Below are 16,831 nucleotides of genomic sequence, written 5' to 3'. Positions count from 1 at the left end.
TAAATCATCAGAGCTTTTCTTTACCTTTAAAACAGGGACAAAAATAGTTATGCTTTAGAGTTGACCTGAGGATTAAGTGACATGTTTTTAAGGTCCTTAGGATAGTAAGAGCACAAACTAGCCCCTCAGTAGATGGAAGTTATCACTACTATATTGGTTGATATAAATGTTAATTTTTATTTTGAAATATAAATAAAATGTATTGAATTATACTAATCCAAGAATAATAAAAATATGATTTAATGTATCTAAGTTACATAGGCTGACATACTAGTCTTTTAAGTCATATTCTACTCCTTTTTTAACAGACAAAATCTCAAATACTATCCAATGTATTGGACGTTGCCCATCGGTTTATCAAGGATATTAATCCAGATAAACACAAAGAGGAGACTCATTCTACAAAAGAGATGAGTACAAGTCAGCATGAACCCAAATCTCCTCTTCTGCAGGGGAGCAATTCTGAGGTAAGCTAAGGAAAATATAGTAGACATTTTCTGTCATACGTGATCATGGAGACTGGCATTCATAGACTTAGCTAGAGCTGTAGAGTTTTGCAGATTATTTTACCACATTGTTATTTAATGTTTGAATATGTTTCTTTTTATGAATCAAAAATATCTTGACTGTAAAAATCCTTTTTAAAAAAAATTTTATAGTTTATTTTTGAGACAGAGACAGAACATGAGCAGGGGAGGAGCAGAGAGAGAGGGAGACACAGAATCTGAAACAGGCTCCAGGTTCTGAGCTGCCAGCACAGAACCCGACATGGAGGGGGGGCTTGAACCCACAAACCGTGAGATCATGACCTGAACCAAAGTCGGATGCTTAACCGACTAAGCCACCCAGGTGCCCCTGTAAAAATCCTTTTAAGGAGATTACTTTGATTCTACTGAATGGTAATTTTTTTTTTTTATGAGTGATTCTTTGATCATGTTGCTTTCTGGGGAGTTCTACCATATCAGGAAATGAATGAATATTTGGGAGAAACATATTAAAAAAACAATGCAATATAACAATTTTATTGTAGTTGGGACTTCAGAGAGACTAAAAATGCAAAACCTTGTCAAGTTTTAGGTGACAGACAATTTACACTTATTTAAAATTGGATATATACTAAATTCTTAGTCATTATTCAGATTGGCTACTGATCCCGTGATATACTTGGTAAGCTTTCATCAGCTGATGTCTGTCTATATTTTATATTAGACTTGTTGTATTGATTCTTTAGTGAGAAACAAGCTTCCCCAAACCTTAATCTATGTAATAATCCTCTTTCTTGTAGATACCACTCACCTTTCTTTCCACTGTACTTCAGAAATACTGAGAAACTTGGTGGAAGTCACACAACTTGTTACTTAGTGATAAAGTCAGGCTTGAACTTCAGTTTGTTGAGTTATACCCCATGCCTACAGAACATAAAAGAAAGCATGTTTTATGCTAGTAGGACCTCTCTCCAGCAAAGAAACTGTGTTTGAAGTCAGTGTTTTTACACTGATTTCACTTTCTAGTAGACCTGTCCAAAGTGATTGTGAAGAATAACAGAACGAATTATGGCTTCATTATTATAACAGTAATGTGTTGAGGACTGTGTACCAGGCACTGTCCTATATATTTTACATGTATTCTCTCTCTTTTAAATTTTTTAATGTTTATTTTTGAGAGAGAGAGACAGAGTGCAAACAGGGGAGGGACAGAGAGAGAAGGAGACGCAGAATGTAATGCAGGCTCCAGGCTCTGAGCTGTCACCACAGAACCCAATATGGAGCTCGAACCCATGAACTGTGAGATTATGAACTGAGTTGATTTCAGATGATTAACTGACTGAGCCACCCAGGTGCCCCCCATGTATTCTCTCTCATTGTCCTTTCTTAATTTTTCTCTTTTTTCATCAGATGAGAAAACAGTGACAAAGATCAGTTTTTTTACATTGCCTAAGTTCCATTGATAGTGGAACTTAGATTTAAGTCCAGGCTTTGTGACTCCAAATATCTTTTTTTTTTCTTTAATTTTTAATGTTTTATTTATTTCTAGGAGACAGAGAGAGAGAGAGAGAGCGAATGTGAGCAGGGGAGGGTCAGAGAGAGAGAGAGTCACAGACTCTGAAACAGGCTCCAGGCTCTGAGCCGGCAGTCAGCACAGAGCCCAACGCGGGGCTTGAACCCACAAACCGCGAGATCATGACCTAAGCGAAAGTCGGATGCTTAACCGACTAAGCCACCCAGGCGCCCCTGTGACTCCAAATATCTTGCTTTTAACCACTACACAGAGTCTGGTTTTAGGGGTTTCTCCTTCCTGCCTGCCATTTTATCTGATTTATCTTATCAGTAAAAATAGTGATAAATGAACAGCTAAGATTTGTTAAACACCTTGCACTAGTCATTGTGCTTAGTCTTTTAATTTTATCCAATAATCACAATAATCATATAAGTTTTCCATTATTATTACCCAATATAATAGATGACAGAGGCAGAGAGGAACTGAGTTTCTAGTTCTGTGAGAAAGCTCACTCCTTTGCTGTGCTTTTAATCCCTACAAGAAATGCTACCTCTTGTCCCCAGAGGTGACTGTATATATATTCTATATAGACCCTCCACTTCTTGTCCCAACTTAAAAGCTGTTAATTCAATGATTTCATCTAATAGTGTACATTAGAATTGGCTGGAAGAACATTAAAGAAACAGATATGACCGAGGTCAGCCTGTTTTTGGGTGGGTCCAGAGGCATGGTTTTAACAACTGCTCAGTAATTGTGATGTGAGTATTCCTGGTTGGATGTCACTCCTATCAACCCTTGGGTGTGCAGCTGGTCGCAGTGCTCACACTGAAGAGATAACCCCTTCATGTGCTCAATACCCGTCTGGGCCGAAGAGCAGTGGTTCTCTAGCTACAACAAGCATCAAAAGCACTGCATGGGTTTGTTAAAATGTGTTCTTTCATCTAGAAAGTGGGGATATTAAAACATATCTTGCGGGAATATCACATGGCTTAGAAGGATAATGAATACATAGCAGTGAATTTCATATGCTCTTTCAAATATCATAGTCCCTTCAGAATTGGGCAGAGCCATGTTGGGCTCTGAGTGGAAGTGGCATATGGCAGTGCTGGGCTCAAACATTTAAAAGCCAATGTCCGGGGTACTTGGGTGGCTCAGTCGGTTAAGCATCTGACTTCGGTTCAGGTCATGATCACACAGTTTGTGGGTTCGAGCCCAGCGTCAGGCTCTGTGCTGATGGCTAGTTCAGATTCTGTGTCTCCCTCTCTCTCTGACCCTCCCCTGCTCACGCTGTTTTTCTCTCTCTCTCTCAAAAATAAATAAAACATTTAAAAAAATAAAAGCCAATGTCCAATCCTCTGACTTTTCTTATCCTGCCACCACTGTGAGGAACCCAAGTATTCAAAAGGCTTAACTGTAAGATGAAAATGTCTTATATCTCCAATTCATTGGTTGGAAAGGAGCTTCCCTGGAGACTTCCTGGAGTCACTGCATATTTAAGCCATTTTGTAGTAAGCACTGAGATTTCAGGGTTTCTTCATTAGTGCAGCACACATACATACACACACATGTTGGTTACTGGATTCTCACCTACTTCTAAATTCAATATTTTCTTTTTTTTTAATTTTTTAAAATTTCTTTTTGAGAGAGAGAGACAGAGCACAAGCAGGGCAGGGGAGTAGAGAGAGGGAGACACAGGATTGGAAGCAGGTTCCAGGCTCTGAGCTGTCAGCAGAGTCTAATTCAGGCTTGAACCCACGAACTACAAGATCATGACCTGAACCTAAGTTGGAAACTTAACTGACTGAGCCACCCAGGTGCCCCTAAAATTCATTATTTTCAAACTAAATTTACCTCTCCTCCTAAGCCTCTATAGATGTCACCATTGGTGGCAGCCTATCTTCTAGCTTTCCATGTGAGCCAAGAGCTGTTATCTTCTATAGTCCTTTCTCTTCTTCCTCTGCACATCCAGTTGATTACTATGTCTCATGTAGTCTACCATCTGAAAACTCTCTTGAATATTTGGTCACTTCTATCCTCATTTCTATTCCAAGTGCAATAGGCTTGTAACATGGAAAATGGATTTAATTCTTTACCTTTCTAGAACTCAATAATTATTCCAATTTTGTTTGTATGTATTTCTTTCCAAAAATATTAATATGGGGGCGCCTGGGTGGCTTAGTCAGTTAAGTGTCCGACTTTTGCTTAGGTCATGATCTTGCGGTTCGTGGGTTCAAGCCCCACGTCGGGCTCTGTGCTGACTGCCAGCTCAGAGCCTGGAGCCTATTTCAGAGTCTGTGTCTCCCTCTCTCTCTGACCCTCCCCTGCTCACGCTATCTCTCTCTCTCTCTCTCCTAGAAATAAATAAAAATATTTTTAAAAAACTTTAAAAACTATTAATATGTTACATGCTGCTCTGAAAATTTACTTTTTACACTTAACAATATAGGTTTGATATTTATATAAGTACATTCTATAGCCTTCTCATTCTCTATAGTGATTATGAAACACCCCATTTGTTAGATAGTAAATGACTGTAAAATCTTAAAATTTAAATTTTAAAATTTTAATTTAAAATTTACAATTTCCAATGACCAACATTTTTGCTATTTGGATTGTTTTTTGCCAGTACAAACTATAGGATAAAGAATAATTTTCAGAAATATTGTTTTACATATATATGTGTCTCTGTGTGTGTATCGATATGATAAAATCCTGAAATTCCTAGTTGAAGAGGGCCATACATTTGTAATGTTGATAGATATTACCAATTCGCTGTAACATTTTAACAGGTTACCTTGAATCTAAACTCACTCGTCCTTAATTTCTCTTTCTGCGACACTACTGTGTAAGACTCTTCTGTGGCTTTGCGTTTTCATTATGTCCAAGTCTAAATTCCTCTGTATGGTAGCAGGAACCTTTATGATCAGCCCCAGATTATATTTTGCACTTTATATTTTCTCATATCCTACTTTTTACTCTGGCAGTGCCAACTACTGACAGTTCCATGTCACTATGCTGTTTGACTCCATGTTTTAAGATATATACCATTCCCTGTCTCTGGAATACTGTCTCTGCCACCTCTGCCCACAGCAATCATGTTTATCTGAATTCAATAGCCTGTTTCTAGCACCTGTTGCTATTGTGAACTTTTTAACCCGTGTTACTGTGGCCTGCAGCTGGCACAGCATCTTCAGGTTCCCAGATGCTTTTTGTTAATATTTAAGATTTTGGACACATATTTAATGCCCTTTTCCCAATTATACTCTAACAGTCTGACTGTTTATTTTGCAATTAAGGGGTGAACATAGAGGATTCTACTTTTGCATCTAGAAGGTACACAATGGAGATTTAGCAATTTGATCAGTGTAGGTAAATTCACATTGCTAATTCAGCCTTGGTGTGGACTTCATTTGGCTTTATTTTCCTAATTTGGCTGTTTTCTCTGAATCACTGGTTAACTGCCAAATGCTACCTTTATTTCTTCTGTGTTCACAGTGGATCTATATTTTGTACTGAATTCATCATTTTCTCATCATTATGCTTAGAAGCACATAATGGTTCATATATATTAATTAGTTTGTTCATTTATTCAAATGGCTTTTATTTTTATTTATTTATTTATTTTTTCTTAAATAGTTGATTGTCAAGTTGGTTTCCATATAACACCCAGTGCTCATCATCACAAGTGCCCTCCTCCATACCCATCACCCCCCCTTCCCCTCCCCCCCACCCCCATCAGCGCTCAGTTTGTTCTCAGCATTCAAGAGTCTCTCATGGTTTGCCTCCCTCACCCCAACTATTTTTTCCCCTTCTTCTCCCCCATGGTCCTCCGTTAAGTTCCTCCTAACCCACCTATACGTGCAAACATATGGTATCTGTCCTTCTCTGCCTGACTTATTTCACTCTCAACTGACTTTTAATAAGCCACCTACTTTGTTCCAGGCACTGCTGTTGGTACTGAGGAAAAAGACAAAGGATTGGATCTCATGACATTCTAATGGGAAGAGACAGACAATAAGTATATATAAAGAGAGAGTAAATTTACACAGAGATGTTATTGGGAGAAAAATATAGCAGATAAGGGAATAGCAAATTGGGGACAAAGGGACTATATTTGTAGGGTCATCACCTACTGGGAGAGTAGCTACTTGGACAGCTGAACAGAGACCAGCTGAAATGAGTGCATGGCTAGGTGAAAATATGAAGTGTCATTCCACGTGTTGGATATGACTGGGGTGGGGCTTTCAAGTGGATTGTGCTTCATGAGTTCCTAGAGCTGCAAGAATATAAATTTGGTTGGAGCCCAGTGGAATGAAGTGGGAATTGAAGAAAAAAAAAAAAACAAAAACAAAAACAAAATAAAACAAAACAAAACAAAAACAGTGGTTATGAGGTCTGTAGGGTCCTCTAGGTCCTAGTAGGAAGTTTCACAGAGTTTCATAGAGTCATTGGAAGGTTTTGAACATAGGAGTGGCATGATCAGATTGACATGTGAAAACAACTGCTCTCTCTCCTGTGGGGAGATTGCAGGGAGCAGATTGGAGGAGCAGGGGAATTAGATTCATGGCTATTGCCGCCTTCCAGGGAGAACACTGGTAAATGACATGATGATAAATCCTCAGTTGGAAGCTGTAGTTTTAATAATTGTTGAAGAGACCATTTATAATTGCTGATATGGTTTTAAAGAAAGCAGTAAAGCTTTTACATAAGTACAAATTAAAAACATTCCATTTTTAAGTTTAAAAGTAATGTATGATTCAAAATGCCTATAATTAATGCTGCCTGTTTTTTAAGATACGGAAAATTTAGTAAAGCACACTTAGATGGACTTTTAATTGGTTTAGGTAGAAATTCCGACCACAGAAAGAGCAGAAGGTTCAAATCCAAGAGACAGGCTCTTGTGTGAAGGGTCATTTGATGAAGAAGCTTCTGCCCAGTCCTTTCAGGAAGCTTTAAATCAGTGGAGAACCGGACACCATGATGACAACGAGAAACAGAACTTACGTGCGGCAAAAGCAGGTACAGATGTTTTTATAAAATGAATGTTATAAAATAAAGCTGAGTTTGTTTTATCTCTCTCCATTCTCTGTGAATATAACTGCAGTGTTCAAAAACTATTGGAATTAGGATAACAGTTTGATAAAACTCCTTAAAGGAGTATTCACTATACAACCAGAGGTTAGTGGTTTAATATTTCTGGAACCCTGACCTGAGCACTGGGGAGATTTGTGTTTGTTTCCTATGTAAATTCAGACTGCCAGATGAAGGGGGAACTGGATGCTCTCAGCTCCCTGACTCCTGGAAGAAAGTCTTGTCAGGACAACCATTCCCTTATGGAGCTGTAATTATATATAGAACTAGGATCTGTGAGATAGAGAAGTAAATAATTTTTATATCTGTCTTGAAAAAATATATTTCAAGGATCACTATACATTTACAATTTATCTTTTTTGTTTTTGAAGGGAGATTTTTTGTTTTTATTTTTCCTTGATGATTTTTGCACCTATTTTCTAGATATTGAAAGTTGGGTGACTGAGGTACATACTGTCTCTGCTTTACATTTCCCGGTATCTCTTGAGGAACATCATACTTTTAAAAGTATTTGGTTTATTAATTTTATTACTCAGAATCTTGTAGAGACTTCCAGTAGCTTTTCACTGAAAATAAAATGTTAGATAATAAATTTCAACCATGTATCTTCATTGACAGCATCAAATTTTATTATTTTTATTTCATTTTTTTTCTAGGCAGGGACTCTCCTGATTATTCATTCTTTATGTCAAGGTATCACATACCATCTTCTAATTAGAATTGGATTTTTTACTAAGTAATGTTCTCTTTGAAACATTTCCCCCATACTTGTTCATGCTACATCAATTTTGTTAATATTTCCAAGATTTTATTTATATACTCTCTTTGTAGCATGTACCTTAATATAACTTTCATTGACTATGTTATTTTATGTGCTTCTTATTTGAACTTTCATATTTTGATGTATTTTTTACTTTTCTACTCTGAAAGAGACCTAGTCTTCTATAAAAGTACCTTTCTGATTGTCTGCTTTGAAAGACATAGTGCTTAAAATAATAAAAGGGCTGATTTGATAAATCAGATAAGGATTTCGTAGTGGAAATAACTATAAGAATAATATAATGATTATTTAAATGATTGGTTAGAACAAAAAGTTAACCAAGAAGAAAATGAAAATAACCCAATCCAGCCGTCTAGAGATAATCAGTGTTAACATGTTACATATTTTTCAATAGACACAGTGGCACAAACATACACAAGCATAAATGGGGTGAAACTTTATATGTTATAAGTAACTTTTTTGCCTAGATTCTGTCATGGGAAGACTTCACATATGAATGCAATTATACATCATCATTTGTAACTGTTGCATAATATTCTATATGCCATGATGTACTTAATCAGAGATTTTGTGATGGATATTTTGTTTCTGATTCTCACTATGGGAAAATATGATGACCATCTCAGCTATTCATTTGCTGTACAATTACCTTAAAATAAATTTATAAATGTAAGTGTTAGTGGTTGCTGAGGAGAAATCATTCAGATGAGGACTTTTGTTGCTGTGATAACTGTGTCTATTACGTGTATAAGTTTATAAATGTTTTTCTTTTCCTAAGATATTAAGTAGATACAAAGAACATTTACAAAATGTTGTATAGCTTATGGAGAAAAAGCAGTAAGCACCGTTCTTTCTCTTCTTTCCTCCTCTCTAAGAGATTGTCACTAACCTGTATTGAGAATTTCTTCATTTTTAAAAAATTTCCTTACAGTTTGCTGCATATGTGTATCTCTAAACAATATATGGTTAAATTTGGATGTAGCAAATGGAAAGTTAGTATATGTATTCTTTTGCAGCTTGTTTATTTCACTCACTATTATTTACTGACATTTACCCACAAAGATGTGCAAAGTTGTATTTGATTCATTTTTACTGTTCAATGGGCTTTTTGGAGATGAAAATATCACTATTTGTTTAAATGTCGATTGTTTGGGGAGTTGATTCCCATTTTGCCATTACAAACAAGGCTGTTATGAATATAGGTCTCCTGGTATGCATGCTCACACATTTCTAGGATGTCTGGTCCTAGGACTGGAATAGCTGGGTCATGGGATGTATATGTCTTCGACTACACTAGATAAAACTGATTATTTACCAAAGGATTTATATCAGTTTATACTCCCCTGCAGTATTTAAGGGCTTTGGTTGCCTCCTGTTATCATCACTTTGTCAGCTTTTAAAATTTTTGCTGGTCTGATAGAGATAAAATTATATATTTACTCTGTGTAACTCATTACAAATGGTGTTATCTATTTATATGCTTCTTGGCCATTTAGCTTAGTAACACGCTTTGAATTTCCAAGTTTTCTAGTGGTTTCTGTTATTGATTTATATCCTGAATTCATTTTATGTGAACTCCAAAGGCTCATTTCCTTCAGTGTATGGAAGGCATGTACTTACAATGGCCAAGGAGGTTCAGCGTAATCTGAAGTCCATTATCTCTGTAATCTCACTTCCTTTTACTCCCCTCCTGGCTTTTTCTGTTTCAACGACACAGGCTGCCTGGCTGTTCCTCAAACACCTCATCAAACACATCAATCAAAACATATTTTCACCTTAAGAGTTTGGTACTGTCTATTGAGAAAAACTCCCACCATCCCACTAAAATGAATGAAGGGCCATCTCACACAGATTCTCACAAAAGGTAGCTTAGAAAACCATGAAACAAGGGAGCAAACCAAAACCTAAGTTATGTATGTGGCACCTTTCAGGGAGCTGAGTTTCATAGATTTATGTGTCCTAGGTTTGCTTTCTGTAGGCAATTCAAAACAAGGGATATCCTGTTGAATGCATTAAACAAACAGATAGTATTATCCTTCCATAAATATCATTAATCTATTTGCCAGAAGGCCCATTTATTAACATATTCACAAGCATAGTAACCCTGGTCATCCACCATCTTTATTTCCTGGGAATGTACCAATAATAATGGGCCAGCTGCTTTACCTTCTTCATACTCATCACCTGACAGATCTGGGGCCATCTCTCAAGCACAGTGGCTCTTCTCTATGACTATACAGAAAAAAAGCGAGTCCTTATTTTTAGTTTCAGCTTTCCTACCAAGGAATATTTTGTTTTGGCATGGGAAGGGGGACCTGTAGTACAGGGATTTCCTTTCGTTCCTGTCTGTAACTCCTTTTCTTTCAGTTTAGTGCATTCTGACGGTTTCTCGGAATTTCCCCTAATTGCTTTCTTCAACACAGCTCTATTTCATGGGAAGAATGGGGTAGTGTGACTTATATACTTTTGGTTTATTTCTCTTGCCGGTATTAGGCTATGTCTGGAAACTATTGATTAAAGGCTATGGTATGAGGTTGGGACTGTTCTCTAATTTCAGTCTTTGAAAAATTTCCCATCCTTACTACTTCCCTTTCTTCTCCTCCAACACGATGGTTGGTTTGGAGAGAGGGGTAGTATCTAAGAGGGTGGAGAGACTGGTAATATGGGATTTATACTGCTTTCTTTCCCAAAATCTGCATCACTTTTAAATATCTTTGAATAGTGGTTTTAATTTAGAAGTACTTCAGAAACATCTTAAGCATCTGGAAGTGAATTGCCACATAGATATAAATTCATGAGGACAGTTGTCTCCTCCAGGTGCCATTCTGAGTTATTTATTTTCTGTTTCCCATAATGTGTAAATATTATTGTCAGTGGCTATGATACATACCTTTATGTGTGTAGAATATATAATGAATCTGTCTATATTTATCTTTATCATTTAAAAGAATTAGTTGCTTTTAAAATGTTATCAATCATAAGATTCTTTCATTTCAAGGGACTATTGAAGAAAACTGTCTATACAGTCATTTAATAAATCACTAACATTTAATACTTATGCATTCATTAAGCCTAGAACTATTGATTACATAAATAAATATCAAAGCATATTTGTTCAAAATTGGTGTGTGTTATAGCTTGAGATATATGGTAATTTATAGACTAGTTTACATTAATTTTTCATATGATACTTATTTTTATAGACTCATTGGGAGAATGTGAAGTACAAACTAATATGAAAATTTGGAGAGAACCACTCAATATTGAATTTAAAGAAGACAGTCTATCCTATATGGAAAAATTATGGCTTAAAAAACACAGGAGGTATTTTCTGAAATTTTGCATTATTAATAAGAAATATAAAGGCTGTTTATGTTCCCAGTTTGTGTGACGTGCCTTTTTTGTAGCAGTTTTATATGTGTGCTTCACATTTGCATAAATAATTTTAAAGCAATATTAAATCCCTGTGAAGCTTCTACTATTCTAATAAGAATTTAAATTTTACTCATAGATGTGATGCATCATTAACTTAGAGTTTGCTATAAGAAATGCGAATGTGTATATGAGGAAAAGGTACAGGTATGGTATAGAATTTAAGAACAATAACAAAAATAATGCAATAAATGAAAGGTTAATTTGAAAAGGTATTGCTCTCACTTTTTACATTAGCATAGACTTTTGAGGCTCTACTTTTCAGAATCTACTTTTAATTAGATCTTTAATATTATAGGTTTATTAACAGTATTCAATTATTTTATTCAAAAACTATATCATTAGCTGTGACATTTCATAAATTGTTTAAAAGTAAAACTATTAAATATTAGACTAGAATTATGACTGATTACATGTTAGAGTCATTCATAGTTTTATAGTCATATAAGATCTGTTTTAAAGGCTCAATTAGCCCTATAGTAGTACTGCTCACACTTCATTGTGCCTAAGAATCACCTGCCAACTGGCAAAATACAGATTCTTCTTCAGTAGGTCTGGGTGGGACTGAGACTCTCCATTTCTGAATTTCTAACAGCTCCAAGCTGATGTGCGTGTGGGGGTAATTCTGCATTTTGAGGAGCAAAGTGTTGGAGGACCAGTCTAGAAGGGACCTGAGGAGGGGTCATGAAGCCCTTGCTTCACCTTCAGTCAAACAAAACTATCTCCTGGGGATGGCCCATTCCATTTTTAGAACATTCTGTCTGTTGTAATATCTCCTAGCGAGCTGTAATTTGTTTCTGACTAGTTTCTAAACATGGTCTCAATTCTACCAATTAAGTCAATACCGAGCAAATTGAATTCTTTCTCTCCATGGCATTCCTTCAGGTTTTTGAAATCGGCCCTCATGTCTTCCTTGAAGCTACTGTTTGACAGGTTAACATCTGCCCCCATGTGCCTTTAAACTGTCTTTCATGTGGCAGGTTATTTTTTTTTAAATTTATTTTGAAATAAGGCATACAGAAGGGTTGTAAAACAGTATGAAGATTTCCCACATATCATTCATTCAGCTTTCCATTATGGCAGCCTCTTACATAACCATAATGCATTTATCAAAACCAAGAAATTAACATTGGTGCTCTATTATTAACTAATTTACTGACTTCATTTGGATTTCACCGGTTGTTTGTTTGTTTGTTTGTTTTTGTTTTTGCTTTTTACTGTTGTCCTTATTCTACTTCAGGGATCCAATCCAGGATCTCACATTGCCTTTTTTGTCATAGCTCCATATCCATTACAGTTCCTCAGTCTTTTGTCTTTTAAGACCCTGACATTTTTAAAGAGTACTTGCCAGGTTTTTTATAGAATATACTCAACTTGGGTCTATCTGGTGCCTTTTCATAATTAGATTGAGGTTATGCATTTTAATGAAGGATAACAGAGAGAGGATGTGCCCTTCTGAGTGTGGTTTCACAGGATCGTGCTGTCAGTGCATCTTACTAACAGGATGTTAACCTTGAGCCCATGGTTAACGTGGTGCTCAGTGAGTTGCTCCACGGTACACTCACTCTTTTCCCTTTGCTATTAAGGTCTTGGGCTTTTATACAGAATACCATAGATCAGATAGCTTATGAACACAAACATTCATTTTTCAGTTTTTAAGGCTGGAAATTCCCAGATAAAGTTACCAGCAGATTCGGTATCTGGAGAGAGACGGCTCCCCGGCTCATAGGTGGCCATCTTCTCACTGTGTCCTCACGTGGCAGAAGGGACAAGGTGTCTCTCTCAGGCCTCTTTTACAAGGGTAGTAATCTCATTCATGAGCGCTCTAGCCTCATGACCTGATCACCTTCCAAAGGCCCACTTCCTAATACCATCACTTTGGAGTTAGGATTGCAGCACATGAAACACTCAGAACAGAGCTTTTTGCCCTGGCCCCAACAAGGTTCATGAACTCATGTGCAATATATGTTCATTCCATCCAGAGAAACCCAACATTTTCACTTATTCTAGCATCAACTCCAGTCTAAAGGTCATAGTCTCATCTAAATATCATCTAAATCAGATATGGGTAAGGGTGAATGTGTGAGTCATTCTGAGGCAAATTGTTCTCTAACTGTAAACTTATGAAATCAAACATGTTATGTGCTTCTAAAATATAATAGTGGGACAGGCATGGGATAGATATTTCCATTCCAAAAGAGAGAAATAGGAAAGAAGAAAGGAGTAGCAGGTTCTAAGCAAGTCTGAAACCCAATAGAGCAAATTCTATTAACCTTAAGTCTTGAAAATTAGCCTCTCCATCAATGCTCTGCACTCCGAGGCCTGCTGAGATGGAGGTCCCACCTTCCAGACACATGAGAGCAGGGGTCCTGCCTCTCAGACACACTGAGGCAGTGCCCCCACAACTTTGTTAGGCAGGGCTGGGCCCCCAAGGCTCTGGGTGACTGCCCCCTGGCTTTGGGTGGTCCCATTCCTATAATGGTTCTGTCTGGGGTCACATGCTTGTGACTCCCTTGAGCAGGAATCATGCAGCTTGGCTAACTTGGGGCTACAGGGGCACCTTTGCCCCCACAGTTTCACTGGGCATTTTGCTAATGAGTTTTCTCTGCTGTGTGGCCTGGACTTTCTTTGCCTGTGATGGGAGGGATAGCTCCAATGATTTTCGAATTGGAGCCTTTAGAATGGCCTTTAGAGGTCATTTTGCCATGGTCTCCGATAGTGGAAAATGTGGCTTCCATTTAGATGGCTGACTAATCCTCCTGTCAGATGACCATTTGGGCGTATACTTCCTGTTTGCCCCTTAATAGACCCTCTCATTCTTTCAATGTGTACATTCTGAGAATATTGCAAATGTTTAAGTTTTGTTTCTCTTTTGATTAATAATTCTGTCTTTAAGGCAGTTCACTCTTGCATTTTACTATTGAGCAGTCAAGAGAAACCAAGCCTCTCCTTCAATACTTTGCTTAGAAATTGCCTCTGCCACATAACTAATTTAATCCCTCTTAAATTCTATCTTACATAAAACACTAGGACACAAACACAATGCAGCCAAGTTCTTTGCCACTTTATTAAGGAAAATAGCCTTTCTTCCAGTGTCCAATAACATGCTCCCTATTTCCATTTGAAACCTCAGCTGAATGGTGTTTACTGTCAGACCTATTTCTACTGACACTCTGTTCAAGATTACTTAGATACTCTATAGGAAGACTGAGGCTCTTCCTCAGTTCTCCTCTTTTTGAGTCCTGACTGGAATTGCCTTTAAAGGTTCTTTTACAGCTATATAGGTTTTTTTTAGTGCCAACTTTAACCCCCATTCAGCCTCTACCTGTCATGAGTCAGTCAGTTCCAAAGCTGCACCCCCACTTCCATACTAGCTTCTTTCTTGGTCCATTTGGGATGTTATAATGGAGTAACATAAACTGGGTGCCTTGCAAACAACATTTATTTCTTAGAGTTCTGGAGGTTGGAAATCCAAGGTCAAGACACTGGCTGACTCCATGCCTAGTGATGGACTGGTTTACAAGAGACCATCTTTTTGCTATGTCTTCACATGACTCTTTCAGAACCTTCTATAAGGGCATCAGTCCCACATGGGGGCTGTGGCTTCATTACCTAATCACCTCCCACAGACCCTACCTCTTAATGCCATCCCATTACGTATTAAGATTTCAACATATTAATTTTGGGAGGGGCACAAACATTCATATCAGAATGATTAATGTTTTAGGGGTGATGCCTTGAAATGATACAAAATCCTCTTTTTCCTTAAACTTTCTTCTACTAATTTTAGTATTATCCATGGAATTTGCCAGCAGCAAAATAACTAGTGATTGTCTATTTCTTTCATTTTCTTCTATATTTATTAATTAGAATTTTTCAGGGAAGAATATCCCTTCTCCCCATTTCATTTATTTATTCAGTTGTTTATTTCTATGGACTCATGGATATGCATTTTATTTTTTAGTTAATTTTCAACAATGTTGTTATTTTTTTTGCAGCTCACATAGTTCCTGCCTTGACCCCTGAGAGCTGTTTCAGGTTGACTCCTCTCTTCTTTCAAAGTGTCCTCATCCTTTTTTGTTTGTTTGTTTGTTGATTTGTCTACTATTAATATCCTTCATTTTTCTGGCACCCAAGGTGCATTTCTGTGCCCTAACCCAGAAATAATTTCTCCAAGTAATCATGATTCCTTTTTTTAATGGCATTAAGAAACCAAGATCTGGAGTATAGATGTGCTCATGGCTACACAGGTACCACAGAGCCTAGATATCCTCATACAACATCTAGGAAATATATGTATATATACTTACTACTATATCCACATAGCCAAATTGATTTCTGTATCTATCTACCTGAGTGTCTCTTGAGGTAAACATGTACACTCCTGCCTCTGATTCCAAACCAGCAACCAGCATCACATCCTTTCTTTGCTTATTTGTGGTTTCTTTCCCCTACAGTGAGAATCCTGGCTCTCGTTATCTACGTATATTTATTCATTTATCAGCCCGTGTGTGTGTGTGTGTGTGTGTGTGTGTGTGTTTGTACAGTAGTTCCAGAATTTCAAAGTAATACTACTGTGAGAAACAAATTTACCAGCTAGAGTACATTATTTGTATATAGTGCTTTTTATCTTTAGCCCACAGTATCTAGTCAAAAACTTTTTCTCCAAAGTTGCTGAGGCCATGGTGCTTATTTCTTTCCTACCTCCATTAGAGTAGCTCTGCCATATCCTGGGTTATATCCACATCCTGAGTACTTTTTAAATTTGAATAGCATAAACTTGTGTACAGTTCTATGGATTTTTACAAATGCCTGAAGTCAAATATTAGTCATAACACCAAACAGCACAGTTTCATCGCCCCCAAATTCTCTTCTGCTTCCCCTTTATAGTCAACACTTCTTCCCTAACACATGGCAACCATTGATCCGCTTCCATCCTTATCCATTTGCCCTTTTTTTCTGAATGTCATGTAAGTGAGAGCATACAATAATGTAGCCTTTTGTGTCCTCTATTTAGCAAAATGCATTTAAGAGCCATCCATGCTCTTCAGTGAATCAAAATCCATTTCTCTTTGTTGTGGGCTGAAATTTCATCATCCTGATGTACAGTTTATCCATTAATCTGTTGAAGAACATCCTGCTGATTTCTAGTTTTTGGCAATTATGACTAAATCTGCTAGGAACATTTGCAAATGGGTTTTTGTTTGAATATCAGTTTTTAATTCCCTGGGTAAATACTTGGGGCTAGGGTGGCTAGATTGGTATGTGTATGTTTATCTTTATAAATATACTAGCAGACTGTCTCCAAAGTGACTGTACAGCTTCCACCCCTTCCTGCAATGTATGAGTTCTAGTTGCTCTCCATCTTTGCCAGAGCCTGGTATCTTCAGGATTGTTGGTTTGTTTGTTTGTTTGTTTGTTTGGTGCTGGTCATTTTCAGAGGTGTACAGTTGTATCCCATTGTGGTTTATGTGTCAAGGCCTATAGTTCTTTCATATACTATTCTAGTCTAGTTATTTGTATGTAACT

The 16,831-nt window shown here is 37.1% G+C and overlaps 1 protein-coding gene across 3 annotated transcripts in view; it reads left to right on the top strand.

Moving 5' to 3' along the window:
- The window catches only part of ZBBX (zinc finger B-box domain containing), a 117,155-nt gene that overhangs the window by 62,701 nt on the left and 37,623 nt on the right, over positions 1 to 16,831 (top strand). For all 3 annotated transcript variants that reach the window (XM_077752237.1, XM_077752238.1, XM_077752236.1), the window contains exons 9-11: positions 309 to 467; positions 6,843 to 7,017; positions 11,074 to 11,194. In XM_077752237.1, coding sequence (XP_077608363.1) covers positions 309 to 467; positions 6,843 to 7,017; positions 11,074 to 11,194 — 455 coding nt within the window. The remainder of the gene's footprint in view (positions 1 to 308; positions 468 to 6,842; positions 7,018 to 11,073; positions 11,195 to 16,831) is intronic.

The sequence above is a fragment of the Crocuta crocuta genome, unplaced genomic scaffold, assembly GCF_008692635.1.
Source record: "Crocuta crocuta isolate KB4526 unplaced genomic scaffold, BGI_CrCroc_1.0 scaffold21, whole genome shotgun sequence".
In the NCBI taxonomy this organism is placed as follows: Eukaryota; Metazoa; Chordata; class Mammalia; order Carnivora; family Hyaenidae; genus Crocuta; species Crocuta crocuta.
Note: the sequence above shows the minus strand (reverse complement) of the source record. Positions and strands in the feature narration are given on the sequence as shown.